At 37.0% G+C, this 16,295-nt stretch overlaps 2 protein-coding genes across 3 annotated transcripts; both read left to right on the forward strand.

Moving 5' to 3' along the window:
* The first annotated feature begins 835 nt into the window (after positions 1–835).
* LOC123864575 lies at positions 836–7,068 on the forward strand. The gene is made up of 2 exons (XM_045905124.1): positions 836–2,390; positions 5,029–7,068. Exons 1-2 carry the CDS (start codon positions 906–908, stop codon positions 6,535–6,537), a joined length of 2,994 nt encoding a protein of 997 aa, XP_045761080.1. The 5' UTR covers positions 836–905; the 3' UTR covers positions 6,538–7,068.
* Positions 7,069–9,233: 2,165 nt separating this feature from the next.
* On the forward strand, positions 9,234–16,276 carry LOC123864855. 2 transcript variants are annotated; one of them, XM_045905555.1, is made up of 5 exons: positions 9,234–9,591; positions 11,013–11,186; positions 12,994–13,163; positions 14,782–14,948; positions 15,538–16,276. In XM_045905555.1, the coding sequence occupies exons 2-5, from the start codon at positions 11,015–11,017 to the stop codon at positions 15,734–15,736; spliced, it is 708 nt and encodes a 235-aa protein (XP_045761511.1). In that variant the 5' UTR covers positions 9,234–9,591; positions 11,013–11,014; the 3' UTR covers positions 15,737–16,276. The 2 variants fall into 2 exon arrangements, with proteins under 2 accessions (XP_045761511.1, XP_045761510.1); XM_045905554.1 differs by lacking the exon at positions 9,234–9,591 and adding an exon at positions 10,381–10,605.
* Positions 16,277–16,295: the final 19 nt, after the last annotated feature.

Genomic DNA, 16,295 nt, shown 5'->3' on the forward strand with positions numbered 1-16,295 from the left:
ACCCTTGTAGGATCACTTCGTTGTCTGTCTATCTGTGTCTATCTGTATGTCTGTCCGTCCGTCGTGTCTGTCAAGAAACCTATAGGGTATTGCCCGTTGACCTAGGGCAATACCCTATAAATCAATTGAATCATGAAAGGCAGGTAGGTAGGTCTTATAGCACAAGTACAGGAATAAATCTGAAAACCGCGAATTTGTGGTTACTACATTAAAAAAAATTAAAATGTGTTTCAATATTCAAAGTAAGATAACTATACCAAGTGGATTATATGAAAGGGCTTTACCTGTACATTCGAAAACAGATATTTATATATTTTTATGTGAAATAGTTTTTGATTTGTTGAGTAAAATGTTGGAAAAAACCCGAGTACGGAACCCTCAGTGCACGAGTCTGACTCGCACTTGGCCGGTTTTTTGCAAAGGAATATATTCTATTGTTTGAGATAATTTATGACGCGTGTAAACATGTTTACTAAGTACCTCACTACTTACTAATTATCGATGTCGAAACCAATGTATTTACATGTCCCGTCTCCAGGTTTATAATAATATTAATATTATCTTTTACATTTTAAAGCTTTACCTTTATATTTTAACGAAGTATCTAACACTGGTGGTGTGTGATTAGGTCTTACAAAAGTTTCCGCATTGGTGAATCGTTCGGTGAATGTTTATTTTATCTATGATATGATTTGTACAGTAACAAACATACAAACAGTCTTATTTCAATCACACTATTAATTTACATAACATTAGATAATTAATACATTATTGACAAGCAGATAAACTGTGAGTGAGTAGGAAATTATCTAATAATGTTCTCTTCCTTTATATAAGTACCATCAACTTGTTTGATATGCATTATAACTTGGAATACTCCCATCAATGTAACATAACCATTAACCATGTTACTAATACTTATTCTCGTGAGCTCAATTCTAGTTTTCATCTATTTAAATGGACTTTACAATGAACGTTATTGGAAAAAGCGTGGCATCACTTTCCATAAGAAAAACAAAGTCATGGGAGTGTTTTGGGATTTCTTGACTACGCGTCGGGCGTTTTTCGAAAACCTTTGCGACTTATACAAGGAGTATCCTAATGAACCTGCAATTGGCATTGGTTCTTTTCTCACACCGTGTCTGTACGTACGAGATCCAGTCAACATCCAGCATGTACTATCATCCGATTTCAATTCTTTCAACCATAGAGGAGTTGAGCCAAACGAAGAGGATGTACTAGCAGGCACTATTCTCTTCCTGAATGGGAAAAAGTGGAAACTGGTCCGACAGAGCATGACACCGCTGTTTACTTCGACGAAACTAAAAAGCATGTATTACATCATAGACAAGAGCGCGCAAGACTTCGTCACTTACTTAAAGGAAAATCCTAAATTACTGAAAAGTGATACATTTGCAACCCTTTCGACATTCTGCAGTGCAGCGATCGGTGCAGCAGTCTTTGGACTTACAACAAATTCCATTTTCGACTCACCCTTTCTGAAAATCGCTTGCAGTGCCTTCGAAGCTACTTTTGTTCGCAACATCAAATTCGCAATCGCCAACTTATCTCCTTCGCTGTTCAAACATTTGAATATTAGCTTTTTCAAAGAATACGAACAGTTCTTCATAGGCGCAATCAAACAGGTCGTTAGACAGAGAGAAAGTGAGAATGTGAAAAGACACGATTTCGCCGATATCTGCGTCTCTTTACAAAGCAATGGGAAACTAAAGGACTCTGAAACTGGGTACGAATTGGAACCCACGGACGAGCTTCTCGCTGCCCAGGCATTTTTCTTTTTCGTCGCAGGCGTTGAACCAACCGCCGCTGCAATATTTGCTACATTAGTTGAACTAGGAAAACACCCGGACTTGCAGCAAAAACTACACGAAGAAATCGACAAAGCTTTCGAAGAAAACGATGGCAAAATGACATACGACATCGTTGCTAATTTGAAATACTTAGATATGGTAACTAACGAAGCCATGCGAATGCATCCTCCGATCGGGTTTTTATCAAGAAAATGTACAAAGGACTCGGTTCTACCAAACGGAAATATCAAAGTTGAAAAGGGAACCAAAATATTGACAGCAATATATGAGCTCCATCACGATCCAAAATACTTTCCTGATCCAGAAACTTTTAACCCAGAAAGATTCTCGAAAGAAAATAAGAATGCCACTTTAGATTTGACGTACATGCCCTTCGGTAAAGGGAATAGGATCTGTGTTGGGATGAGGTACGCACAGCTGCAGGCAAAAGCTGGCTTAGTACATTTATTACGACATTTTTCCCTTAAAACCATAGTTTATAAGGAACGGCCAAAGTATCGAAAGGATCAAGTGCAAGTGAGGTTGAATAACGTCGATGTTGAATTGATTCCTAGACTATAAATTGTATGCTACATAATATAACATAATATATATACGGAATAATATTAATCAAGGATTGAAAAAATGTTAATAAAATAATATAATATGTATTATTTGCATGACTAGTCATAGTACGTATATCAAAAGTCCTCAAAACAGCTCCGATTTTGATGATTTTTTTATAATTTTTTTTCATATTATCTTATTCAAAATCAGAAACTTTTTGAAGCGAGGACATAATATACATGACATCCTGTATAAATATCATACATAAATTTTATTTTTAAAATATATGCATGATATTTATACAGGATGTCCGATAAATCGTTATGATCCTGTTGAGCGGTTGTAGGAGAGGTCATGCTATCAAGAAGATTGACTGTTTTACGTATTCATCGACCGGACTAAATTAAACATAAACCTATGAATCAGATACAAGAACGTTATTGTTTATCAATTTGTAGTTTAAGACACATGGCGAATAACAATAATTTAACCAAGAGCTCCTGGGTAACTGTTTTGGGTTCCTTGATTACTTTGGTTCGCCAAGTGTAGGTATGTAGTTGAAATATCCATTATAGTGGTGAATAGGTACACTATTGTGTAACTCGTGATTTTACTCAGCGTATCCCTAACCACAGAGACCCATCGCGCGACCCAAATTATAAGACTTGAAAAAATACTTTAAAAAGGCTTTGAAAAAATGATATCCTTACTATAAATCCTTATTATAAATGCGAAAGTGTGTCTGTCTGTCTGTCTTTCTGTCTGTCTGTCCGTTACGTTTTCACGGCCCAACCACTGAACCGATTTTAATGATACAGACTTTGGATACATCCCGGGGGAGGACATAGGCTACTTTTTATCCCGGAAAATTGAAGATTTCCTACCGAAAACCTAAAAACCGAAATCCAAAACCGGAATCCGTAAGTAAGAGATAAGCATTTCCAATGTAGGTAACTTAATTTTTTATTACTTTGTAACTAGAATTTTGTTACATGCAAAAAAAGTAGTAGTAATAATAATACGTTTATGGTTCGGAATACATAAACAAAACAAAGTAAGTAAGGCAAGTAAACCTAGGCAAGTAAAATTTATTTCATGAGCGTATTAGACACGTCCTTGTCCAAAGAACATTGTTCAGTAGATTGGCACGACTTTCAATTTATTTTTATAGGTTTTTCGTTTACAATCACTCACAATAATAAAAGTGAATAGTTATCAAGTCCTGGATTTATTACTTCGTCAGTAAAAAACCGGCCAAGTGCGAGTCAGACTCGACCGAGGGTTGTACTCGGGTGTTTTTTCCAACATTTTGAACGATAAATCAAAAACTATTATGCATAAAAACAAATAAAAATCTGTTTTAGAATGTACAAGTAAAGCCCTTTCATATGATACCCCACTTGGTATAGTTATCTTACCTTGAAAATTGAAACACATCTTTTTAATGATGTGACCACAAATTCGCGGTTTTCAGATTTATTCCTGTACTTGTGCTATAAGACCTACCTACCTGCCTTTCATGATTCTAGTTCAACGGACGGACGGACGGACGGACGGACGAACCGACGGACGGACGGACGGACGGACGGACGAACCCTAAAAATGAATAGTTATGATGTCCTGGATTTGTTACTTCGTCTGTAAAAAACCAAATTTTTGGATGTACCTATTATTGAAACAAAAAATAATTATTATTTATTTATTTAGATGCTTAACCATGATGAATCTTAGAAATCGTTATCAAGTTACCTTCAATAACCTTTAAGATGTTCAAGTCATGCTTACAATTAAAGTTTGAGGACCTACTAGATCATTGACGAATAGAAATGATAACAAAACAAATACCTAATAGTTATGTATTGTCTGACGTCTGTATTTATCTATGTATGTTTGTATTTAGTATGTTGTACCGTAGTGCCTAAACTATCGATTCGTTATTATGGTTCGGGTAACAAAGACAGGCACGTATTGGTACAAGTTTTCTTGACAAACGGACAGGCAAACAGACAGACGACAAAGTGATCCTATAAGAATTTCTTTTTCCTTTTGAGGTATGGACCCTTATAACTGTACCTAATAGTTATATATTATGGATCGCATACCTACATAGCATATTTTTTTTAAAGAATATTAGCCATTTTTGATCATGACTAGGTAGCGATAAGGCCGCCAAATTGTACCTATATTTTGTTGAGCTTTTTATGTGTTTTTCTGTACTAATTTTGTGGTGTACAATAAAAGTATATTCATTCATTCATTCATTCATTCCTCTTTCCCCTCCAACTAAGCGTTGTGCTAGGAGTGGGTACGACAATAGTGCAACGGGTGGGGTTTGAACCGCCGACCTTTCGGATTTCAGTCCGCTCCTATAACTGTTGAGCTATTGAGGCTTATATTGCACGTATTTTCTTTCCAAGTTTTTATTTCATGTGTATGGTCATACGGAAACATAAAATATGTCTATTCTATACTAATGACGCATAGTTGAAGTGCAAGATAAGAGAAGGTTAAACATATTGATAAAATAATAACTAATGGTAGCTCGAACTTAAACAAATAAAATAGATAACAGAGCAAAATTTAATAAAACCTATAAATATACGTATATTTACAGCATTTCAAATAATGTTTTAATTTATCTCGATAAGAGCACACGTGTGAAAAGAAAATGTTGCCAGTGCTACTCTTTATTTGCATTGCAGTTTTAGCTTTAATTTACCTAAATGGTATACACAATGAAAGCTATTGGAGAAAACGTGGTGTCACCTTCTACACAAAAAACAAAACTTTGGGAGTGTTTTGGGATTTCTTGATCAAACGTCGAGCGCTTTTCGAATATCTTCACGATATTTACAAGGAATATCCGAACGAACCCGCAGTGGGCATTGGATCAATTCTAACACCAACGCTGTATGTACGAGACCCTCTTAACATTCAGCATGTATTGACAACAGATTTTAACTCATTCAGTCACAGAGGTTTCGAACCAAATCAAGACGATCTTCTCGCTGGTAACATTTTGTTCTTAAACGGCGCAAAATGGAAATTAGTTCGACAAAGAATGACGCCGCTCTTCACGTCAGCAAAACTGAAGAGCATGTACTACATAATGGATAAAAGCGCGAAAGACTTCGTTCATTACCTCAAGGACAACCCTACAGTAAGGAAAGGGGACGCGTTTAATACTCTATCAACATTTTGCAGTGCAGCTATCTGTGCTTCTGTATTCGGAGTTACCACGAAATCTGTTTTTGACTCTCCTTTCCTCGATGTCGCTAGACGATCAATGAATCCAAGCTTTAAACGCAATATCAAATTTGCTCTCGCAAATTTAAGTGAATCGTTGTTTAAAATACTTAATATCCAAATATTTAAAGAGTTCGAAAGCTTTTTTATAGCCGCAATAAAGCAGGTTATCCATCAACGTAAAGCGGAAAATGTTAAGAAGCATGATTTCGCAGATATATGTGTCTCTTTACAAGAGCATGGAATGATGAAAGATATGGATTCAGGGTTGGAGTTGGAACCAACAGACGAGCTGCTCGCTGCTCAAGCTTTCTTCTTCCTCATCGCGGGTGTGGAACCTACTGCTTCTGCAATGTTTGCTACGTTGATGGAGGTAGGTAAACACCCAGAAGTTCAGAATCGCCTTCAAATAGAAATCGATAAAGCATTTGATAAACACGAGAACGATATTTCGTACGACGTTGTCACTAATATGGAGTATTTAGATATGGTAATGTGTGAAGCAATGAGACTCAATCCTGCCATTGGTTTCCTAACTAGGAAATGTGTTGAAGACACTCTTTTGCCCACTGGTAACATCAAAGTAGACAAAGGAACTAAAATAATGGTACCGATTTACGAACTACACCACGATTCTAAATATCACCCGGATCCAGAAGTATTCAATCCAGAAAGATTTTCGGCAGAGAACAAGAAAAATATATTAGATATAACATACATGCCGTTCGGTAAGGGCAACAGAAATTGTGTGGGAATGAGGTATGCGCAAATGCAAGCTAAATCAGGTCTAATACATTTGCTGCGCAACTTTTCATCTAGTACAAATGTATTAGCGGGTGGTGTTAAATATCGTAAGGAACAGGTTCAAGTTAGAGTAACCAATGTGGATATTAAACTTATTCCTAGGCGATAATTTTATTAATGAATGCTTATCATGCGTAATGTATAATAATTAATTAATGATTATGTAAATAACTAAGCGTACCTACCCATAATATGTGTGACCGAAGTTACCCCTACGCCCGTTTTATGGGCAACCATTTTGCACCGAATATGCACCATTTGCAACTGAATTTCCGGTTACTGATGAAAAATAATATGAATGGCAATCCGGATAATCGTGTATCCGGATAACTGAGGTCCGGATAATGTCTACTGTGTATCTAAAGTAGGTCCCTATTCCATTTTGATGTCCCGTCTAAGGTACAACTGCCAGAGTATGTATTTTTGAACCCGCGCCACATTAGCTATACCATGCTAGAACTGACCCTGATTATAATATAATATAATGTACCTACCTAGAGAAGAGTGGAAATAAGAAAAAATTGATTAAGACAGAACAACATAATTAATTGCCTCATAGAATTATTATTATAAAGGTATAACGATTAAAACTATGTGTAATAGATCGAGATACATAAATAAATATAACAATAGCTCTTTACTGCATTTTTTGTGATGACTGATGATGCAGATCTGATCTGATGAAAGCTGGTTGTCTTGGACGGAGTAGGTATAGCAGTATAATTATACCTACAGGTCGAGATGGCAATCAGGGTGGGGACAACCTAAACACCCGCATAGCATCGTGCTAACCTGGTGCGGGTTAGCGCTGGCGACGTGCGGGTGTGCGGGGTGTCCCCCCATCTCATACCCCGATTGTCATCTCGACCTGTAGCATAGGTCATACTGTATACATATTATACACCTTGTCGGCTTCAATACGTCATCGTACCAGAACGCTAAATCGCTTAACAGCACGGCCACAGGCCACGGCGTTCGGGCTTTGATGGTGGGGTGGCAACTCCTAAACTAATCACGGCCAAAGCCCAGAAACACAAATTAGAAAAGTAAGTAAAAATTCTCAAATAATTATTGACCCTTCCCGTAAATCAAACCCGGGCCTTGCCTTAGCAACGCCACAGCTCTCACCACTGCACCAGTGAGGATTTTACCGGACATAGATATAATGACTTTTATCCCGGAAAATCTGAGTTCCCACAGGATTTTTACAAACCTAATTCCACGCGAACGAAGTCCCGGGCGTTATTTAGTTAGATATACATATTTTAAAAATTAAAACATTTTTTTTTAATTTTGAGTGTCCGTCTGTCTGTGACCTACCTATAATAATATTTTTTGTCAATGTTACTCCATTGAAATTTTTTCTGTACAAAGATTATTATTATCAGGTAAGTAGGTCAAGGCGTTTGATCTATCAGTGGCCCATAATATTATAAATACGAAAGTGTGTTTGTTTATTGGTTTATTGATTTGTTTTTCAATCACGTCGTAATGTAATAACTGATCGACGTGATTTTTGCATGTCTATACTTATGGAGACTGACAAAGGCTACTTTTATCCCGAAAAGTCAAAAGTTCCTACAGGATACCTACTATAAAACCTAAAACCACGCGGACGAAGTCAGCTAGTAAGACATAAAGGTGATCGAACATGTAACAGTAAATAATATTATATGCATTAAGCACTGAAAGATTCGCGGCCGATTTTACGTCGTATTTCAGTACCTACTCGAAACTCAGTGACGTCATAGACACGCCGCCGGCGGCGTCTATTGGTCGGGGCATTGACTTTAGTGGTACTAATAATACCTACAGGATGCAATTGGGAACGAAAAGCGTCTGTAGAATAATTTTTCTAATCCAAAATGATTTAGATAGGTAAGTACTGTATGAGAAAACAAATAAATGAAATGAAATGAGTTGAAAAAGTTACATCACTCATTAATATAGTTCAATGACATCACTTAGATTATCACCGGTTCGGAAAGCAAATTCTACTAAGAAAAGCCGACAAAAAACTCAGCAGTTACTGTTATCAAAATATAAAAGTTACAACACAGCAATACATGGGTATTGTATTCGTATTATCAACAGCTAGCTTTTACCTACTCGGATATAATGTAACTATGATTGAAAGAATTCTCAGAAACGGACAATTGGATCATTAGTTTCGGAGATTACATTTACACACTACACACAAAATTGCAATTTATTGACATTGGCTGGTTCTACATTGCTGCCTCACTGAGTGATACTTAAATGTAGTATAGAAGCAGGCGTTATTTTGCGGAAGTCCATGATATATGGCCAAACCAAAGAAATCTGTATGGTGCAACATGCAGCATGCGACATGCACCACCCGCCCTCCCACTGAAAAACATGCAGGAAAAGCCAGCCACCAAGCAAGCCACACGAACTACCACCACGCAGCACCACACAAATCCCAACACAATTTTTTTCAAATTTTTTAATTTTTGCAATTAGGCATTGTAAGGTCTACATCTCCTGAGGATGCTCTGGTGTCGGGGCGAAACGTGCGTCGAGTGGTGTTGGAATTTGTGTGGTGCTGCGTGGTGGTGGTTCGTGTGGCTTGCTTGGTGGCTGGCTTTTCCTGCATGTTTTTCAGTGGGAGGGCGGGCTATGCATGTCACATGCTGCATGTTGCACCATACAGATTTCTTTGGTTTGGCGGATTATAGCAAAATAAGCTTTTGGTTCCTTGATACTTAAATATTTTTTCGTAGATAACCTTCAATGGATTAAAAATAAATGTCAAATGAACTCGGTGGCTATCATTCAGTGTTAGATGATTGAGTTAGCAGATCAGCCTGCTGGAGAAATTAAAAAAATCTTGTGAGCAAAAATTATGTCCTTCGTATTGATAAAAATATCCTCAGAGCACATAGTTTCCACCCTGTATATGAACCATTTTATTTTCTCGTGTGTGTCAGTGTTCTAGATCTCAATGGCGGGAAGAGACATGTTTTTCAGTGAATGCAAAAGATAAACATTACTGAAAATTATTTTGTGTGGTTTTAAAAATATCAAAGAGCATTTATCTCAAAGTGATTTTGTGTGCAAAATAATAAAGTACCTACCTACCTACTTTATTTTTCAAATTTCTTCAAAATCTTACATTTCAAACCCAATTCTTGGTTTTCAGGTATGTAAGTAACTAAGTACATCAACAAAAAATTTTTTTAAAAAATAATAATAATTATCTATTAATGTACTATGTGAGCCTTGTTAGCATAATTAGCCCAAACCAATTGATGAAGGTCAGTTTAGTTTAAAGACGGCCACTTTCGTGGACGGGGCACGGTTTCATTCATTTCATTTCACGGATTCGGGATTTTTTGATGGTGAATTAATATTTTAGGTACCAAGCAATGACTATTTACGTTAAAAAGCTTAAAATAAAATAAGTATATTAAAAATACCGATTTCTTAAACCACTACAAGGTAAAAAAAAAAATTCCTATAGGTAGGTGTTTGTATGAAGTTGGGCGAGCTTCACACTTAGATCTAGTTTCTTTTACTATGCTTGTAGTAGTCATTACTTGGTACCTAAAATATCAATTCATCATCAGAAATTCCTGAACCCCCACGGCTTAGGAGTTCAGTATCTTGCAGCATCAGGATTGAGGAGTTGGGACCCAAAGTTCAATGATGTACGGGCTCCAAAAAATATTTTTATACAGGCTGTTTGGTAATTAGTATATAAAGACGACACGTACCCATGCTACTTTGATCTGATAAGTACAATGCTGAAGTATAATGACGAAATAAAATTATAAAAAATTTCAAACAGCCTGTAGAACTACATTAACAGAAGTCGGTTTATTACTTTTTATTTAAAAAAAATTACCGTCTTTATCATTTGCATGGAATTAAGTGACAGAGGGAGCCCTATATTAACTTCTCTCCGTGGCGCGTTAATAGATTACAGTCCAGATTTATTTATTCAACTAAGTCATTAAGGAAGTATGTTCGAAGGTCACTTGTTTCCTGGTTATCAAGATACCGAATTATTATTGTTTCATTATCTCTTGTATGAGATAGGTACATATACTCTTTGATAACATGAATTGCCTTATCACTGCATGAAATAAAATATAAACGTATGCATTTACAAATCAAGTATCATCCAAATATCACGCGTTTCTCATACTTAAAGGTAAGTGGATTACAGAGTTGAATTTACCCAAATACGAAACTTTGTTGTAAGTAGGTAGAATGTAAGCATACCTACCCTACCTGTATAACTAGCTGATGCCCGCGATTTCGTCCGCGTGGATTTACGTTTTTCAAAATCCCGCTGGATCTCTTTGATTTTCCGGGATAAAAAGTAGCGTAGATAAATGTGTTAATCCAAGGTATAATCTATCTTCATTCCCAAATCCCAACAGCCAAATCCGTCCAGTAGTTTTTGCGTGATTGAATAACAAACATCCAAACATCCACACTTTCACATTTATAATAATAGTATTTGGATTAATGGTGATTAAACTTAAAGTTAAAGCTAAGACAGTTCCAAACGCGCCCTGGTCATTTGATACTTGATACCTAACATATTTTTTATAGGCATGCCAGGTTTCACAAGGCAATGGGACGCCTCATGTCCTCGAGAATGGGACAGGTGGGAAGACGATGGTGTCACGTGGGTCATCCAGGACCTGGCGCCCGAAGACGACGAAACCGCTCTGCAAATCCTGGAGTACGACTTCCTGCCTGATGAGCCGCTGTGCACTTGCAGCAGTACGTACAATCCAAATCTATTACCCAAAGAAAACCATATCCATACACAAAATGTCTGTCTGCTAGCTTTTCACGGCCCAACAGTTTAACCGATTTTCATGAAAGGTATAGAGTTAGCTTATAATATCGGGAAATCAAAGAGTCCCCGGTAGGTACCTTCAGAGGTAGCTTGCGTCCCGTTAATTGACATAATAGTGGAGTAAATAAAGCCGTAAAATAGCCAATCTTAGGAAGTCCTCAGAAACAGCTCCGATTTTGATGATTTTTTTTTTAAATTCTTGTTTTTTATACATTATTTAAAATCAGAAACGTTTTGAAGCGGGGAAATAATTTCTAGTATTTTTTTATCCATATGTGCGATATTTATCCACGAAGTCCAGAAAAACGCTACCTTCTCTTTGAGAAGTTGTAGAGGAGGTCAAATGCTACAAATGACCTCTAAACACTTATGGGCAAAAACCGCCCGTTTTTGAGTTATTGATCGTTTTAAAAAAAATACGTATTTGTTTCTTTTAAAATTCATTAAAAAAAAAGTGAGGCATATTTCCGACTTTTTATTTAATTTCTAAGTACTAGACTTCTCAATTAATAATTGTGAATACTAAAATAAAAATAATCTTTGTAGGTTCCCCGGTTAGGGATCCAAGACTGTACCAGTTTCATAATTTCTATTGGGCTACTTTGCCAAAAATGCTATTTTTTTTTTTAAGTTACAAAAATTTTTGGCTTGCAAATTATTTGAAAAGCTTTTACAGATTCTCAGCTATCTAATGATGTACAAAACATTAAAATAAGTTGAATATTAGCTTAAAAAAACGATAAAACAATAGCACAGGGAAGAAATTTCTTGACGCTTAAATTTTAAACAAATCGTTTTTTCTTTGTTTAGAGGTAGTCTCTACTTAGAAAGAGGTAACAGTTTACTGTGAATATGTGATCTGGTCAAGTTTGATCATAAAATTGGCCACGGGATAGCTCAATTGATCGATATAGGAACGATTTATTTAAGATTTAAGCGTTAAGAAATTTCTCCCTTGTGCCTTGTGCCTTGTGCTTGTGTTATTTTATCATTTTTTTAGCTAATTTTCAACTTATTTTAAAGTTTTGTACATCATTAGATAGCTGAGAATGTGTAAAAGCTTTGCAAATAATTAGCAGGCCAAAAATTTCTGTAACTTTAAAAAAAAATAGTATTTTTGGCAAAGTAACCCAATAGAAATTATGAAACTGGTACAGTCTTGGATCCCTAACCGGGGAACCTACAAAGATTATTTTTATTTTAGTATTCACAATTATTAATTGAGATGTCTAGTACTTAGAAATTAAATAAAAAGTCGGCAATATGCCTTCCTTTTTTTTTAAAAGAAACAACTACGTATTTTTCTGAAAACGATCAATAACTCAAAAACGGGCGGTTTTCGCCCATAAGTGTTTAAAGGTCATTTGTAGCATTTGACCTCCTCTACAACTTCTCAAAGAGAAAGTAGCGTTTTTCTGGACTTCGTGGATATATATCGCACATATGGATAAAAAAACACTAGAAATTATTTCCCCGCTTCAAAACTTTTCTGATTTTAAATAATGTATAAAAAACGAGAATTTAAAAAAAAAAAAATCATCAAAATCGGAGCCATCGGAGCTGTTTCTGAGGACTTCCGACGAAAATGCTTCGTTTACTCCACTAATACCTAGGTAACTTTTTATCCCGGAAAATTATAAACTTCTCACGGAATTTTTAATAACCTAATTCCACGTGGACGAAGTCGCGGACATCATCAGGGTTATAACCTAATAAATTTGTTTACAGAACTTACCGAAGACCCAGAGAGCGTTACCAGTATGGTGAGCTTCTGGCGTGAGTGCTTAGCGCAAAGAATGACTCTTGGCTGCTACAGGCTGACCAATGGAGACAAGGAGTTGGTAGCTCTCAATGTTTGCGTGGTTGACACTATTGATGAAAAAGTACCTAGCACACCGGTTCGTAAACTTTTATACTTTTTTTAGGGTTCCGTACCTTAAAAAGAAAAATGGAACCCTTATAGGATCACTTTGTTGTCTGTCTGTCTGCTTGTCCGTCCGTACGTTCGTCCGTCGTCGTGTCTGTCAAGAAAACCTATAGGGTACTTCCCGTTAACCTAGAATCACGAAATTTGGTAGGTGGTGGGTCTTATAGCACAAGTACCTACATAATATATAAACACAATTTTAGGAATATACCTACCTTAATAGGGATCTACCTATTATAATATAAGCCATAATAACTTACAAGCCATAATAATATTATAAATACAAAAGTGTGTCTGTCTGTCTGCCAGCTTTTCATGGCACAGATATAATTTGCATACAGTGGACGGATACAGACTACTTTTATCCCGGAAAATTAAAGAGTTCCCACGGGATATTAAACAAAACCTAAATCCATGCAGTCGCGGACGCCATCTAGCTAAGTATGCCATAAATCCTTCTTAGGAGACATTGGCGTGTGAACAAATTATTCTCTGCAGCTTACTTTTTCTTCTGACGTTACGTACGTGTTGTCAAGTAAAGCACAATGCTGTCAACAGGTGGCGCTGTAGAACGTTACGTTGCGATAATCAGCATATTTTAATGTGTAATAAACCATAGACAATATATTCTAAAGTTGAAGACGTCAAGATTGATGAGAGTAGTGTTATCAGTAATGTAGATAAATTTTTGGAGTTGATACCATAGGTTGGAACCCTTTTGAGTATCAACTATCAATTTTTCACCGAAACGTACAGTAAAATCAGAGAAACTCGTTTTTACTTTTTAGAGTTCCTTAGTAATTAACAAGGAATCCTTTCACCATATCCATCTGTCTGTTTGTCCGTCCGTTGTTAAATCCGTCCGCGGCTTACCTCAGATATAATTAGTAAGTAGATACTAGAAAGCTGTAATTTGGCATGGGTAAATTGGGTAAATACATAATATACTTATCCATATCAGTTCAAAGTTAGGTAAAGAATATTTTTTGTTTCTACGATTACACGTACCTATTACGATCACGTATCTATGTACATAGTTTCCTACACGTGCTGTGTTGAAATCGGGCGAGCATCACACGTCAATTTCTAGTTTTTTTTAGCTCGCCAAATTCAACATAGGTCCTGTATGACACATAGGTACCTGTACAAGTATATTTGTACAGATATTTGATGTATATATATCTGATGTTGCTGGATATATAGTAGCGCCGTGTTCTCTACCAGGGTAGTAATAAAAACAAAAGAAATGAACACTAAAAAAATATATATTATAATTCACAATTTTAAGTTACAATTTGTAAACGTCAACATGATACAACGGGCTAGATGCAACTAACAGTATAATATTGTAGTCTTTGCAACTAACGAATTACGCTACGTCGTGGCCGGTGGCACGCGTAGCCTCTAAAGTGATTACTCGCTGGTGCCTCTACAGTACCTACATGCAGAAACAAAAATTATTTTTTTACTTTGTAGCGGCTTTGGAAGTCGGTTTTTTCGAATCGCTTGGCTGGGTTACTGTAAATCGACCCATCAGGATATCAGATTAATCAAACAGACCCATGCATTCCAAATATTTTCGCTTACAGATCGAGGGTGTGGCGTGGAAAAACGTGTATGGTGCGATGGAATATATAGAAAAGAAATGCGACCCGTTCAAATACCTCAATCTGGACAAAATCCTGCACGCACTCGGTCTATCCGTCAAGCGGGAATACCGGGGGAAAAGGCTAGGCAGTAGAATCTTAGCAGCTAGGTCAGTAACACCTAACTACGGAACGTTCGTTGACCTCTAGCGTCAGTCAGATGTTTTTTTTTTTTGCAATATATTGTGAACTTTTAAAAATACAGATTTTTTTCGTAGTTTTTTTATATCTTATCAGTCATCATCAGTATTATCACCAGTCTTCGTTTTTGCTGGCGTTATGGTTACACCTGTGTATCATAGCAAGAAATAATATCATAGGAAATCCTTAGTCAATTGACATGCTCGACTCCACTGAGGTTCTCGGTGACCGGGACCTACGGAAACCTAATCTTTACAAGGAACCAAAAGCTTAATTTGCTATAATCCGCCAAACCAAAGAAATCTGTATGGTGCAAAATGCAGCATGCGACATGCACCACCCGCCCTACCACTGATAAATATGCAGGAAAAGCCAGCCACCAAGCAAGCCACACGCAGCACCACACAAATCCCAACACCACTCGACGCACGTTTCGCCCCGACACCCTAAGGAGATGTAGACCTTACAATGCCTTGTAAGGTCTACATCTCCCGAGGATGCTCCGGTGTCGGCGCCTGCTTCTATAGTAAACCTAATCTTTGTCTTGTGTCCTTCCAGGGAGCCGCTCAGCCTAGCACATGGTGTAAAGGCCACAGCGACAGTGTTCACAGGCCCCGCCTCACAGAAGTCAGCAGCCAGGTGCGGCTTCCACACCATCTGCGCAGTTTCCGCTCCGGAGCTGGCGGACAACGGGCTGAACTACCCCCGCGATGACAATATCGTTATTAAGCTTATGGTGAAGAGATTTGATGAATAATGTCATCATATCCTGCTTGAAAACAAAAGTATTTAACCAATGTCTACTAAGTCTCGATAGCTCAACGGTTGAGGAGCGGACTGAATTCCGAAAGGTCGGCGGTTCGAACCCCACCCCTACGATAAGCATGACCTTCACACAGCTTGATATAATGGCTTAAGCTATGTCATTGACCTAGGTTCTCCTGCGGATCTTCTCATTTCGGATGTTTCTCCTCAGGGAAACTCTGGGGCAATCATGGCAAGATTGAGTAATTATTATAATATTATGAGCCATTACTACAAAATTAATATAATTAATTATAAAGCCTGACCAGAAAAAAAACCTCGTCATATTGCGGAAACCCCGTGGAACTAATATATAAGACCATATACTTAGTGGCCATATACCAGTGGCGCCCCCACAGCAAGTTTATTTTTATATTTCTGGTCAGGCTTTACTTTATTACTAGTAAAAATTATATTTAATTGTTTGGTATTGTATTTTCTATTAAGTATAAGAATAAAGTTTGTTGGTAAGATAATAAAATCTTGTTTTTCTGCCATTCTCTTGCTAAGCG

Source organism: Maniola jurtina, chromosome 4 (genome assembly GCF_905333055.1).
Source record: "Maniola jurtina chromosome 4, ilManJurt1.1, whole genome shotgun sequence".
NCBI classification, from domain to species: Eukaryota; Metazoa; Arthropoda; class Insecta; order Lepidoptera; family Nymphalidae; genus Maniola; species Maniola jurtina.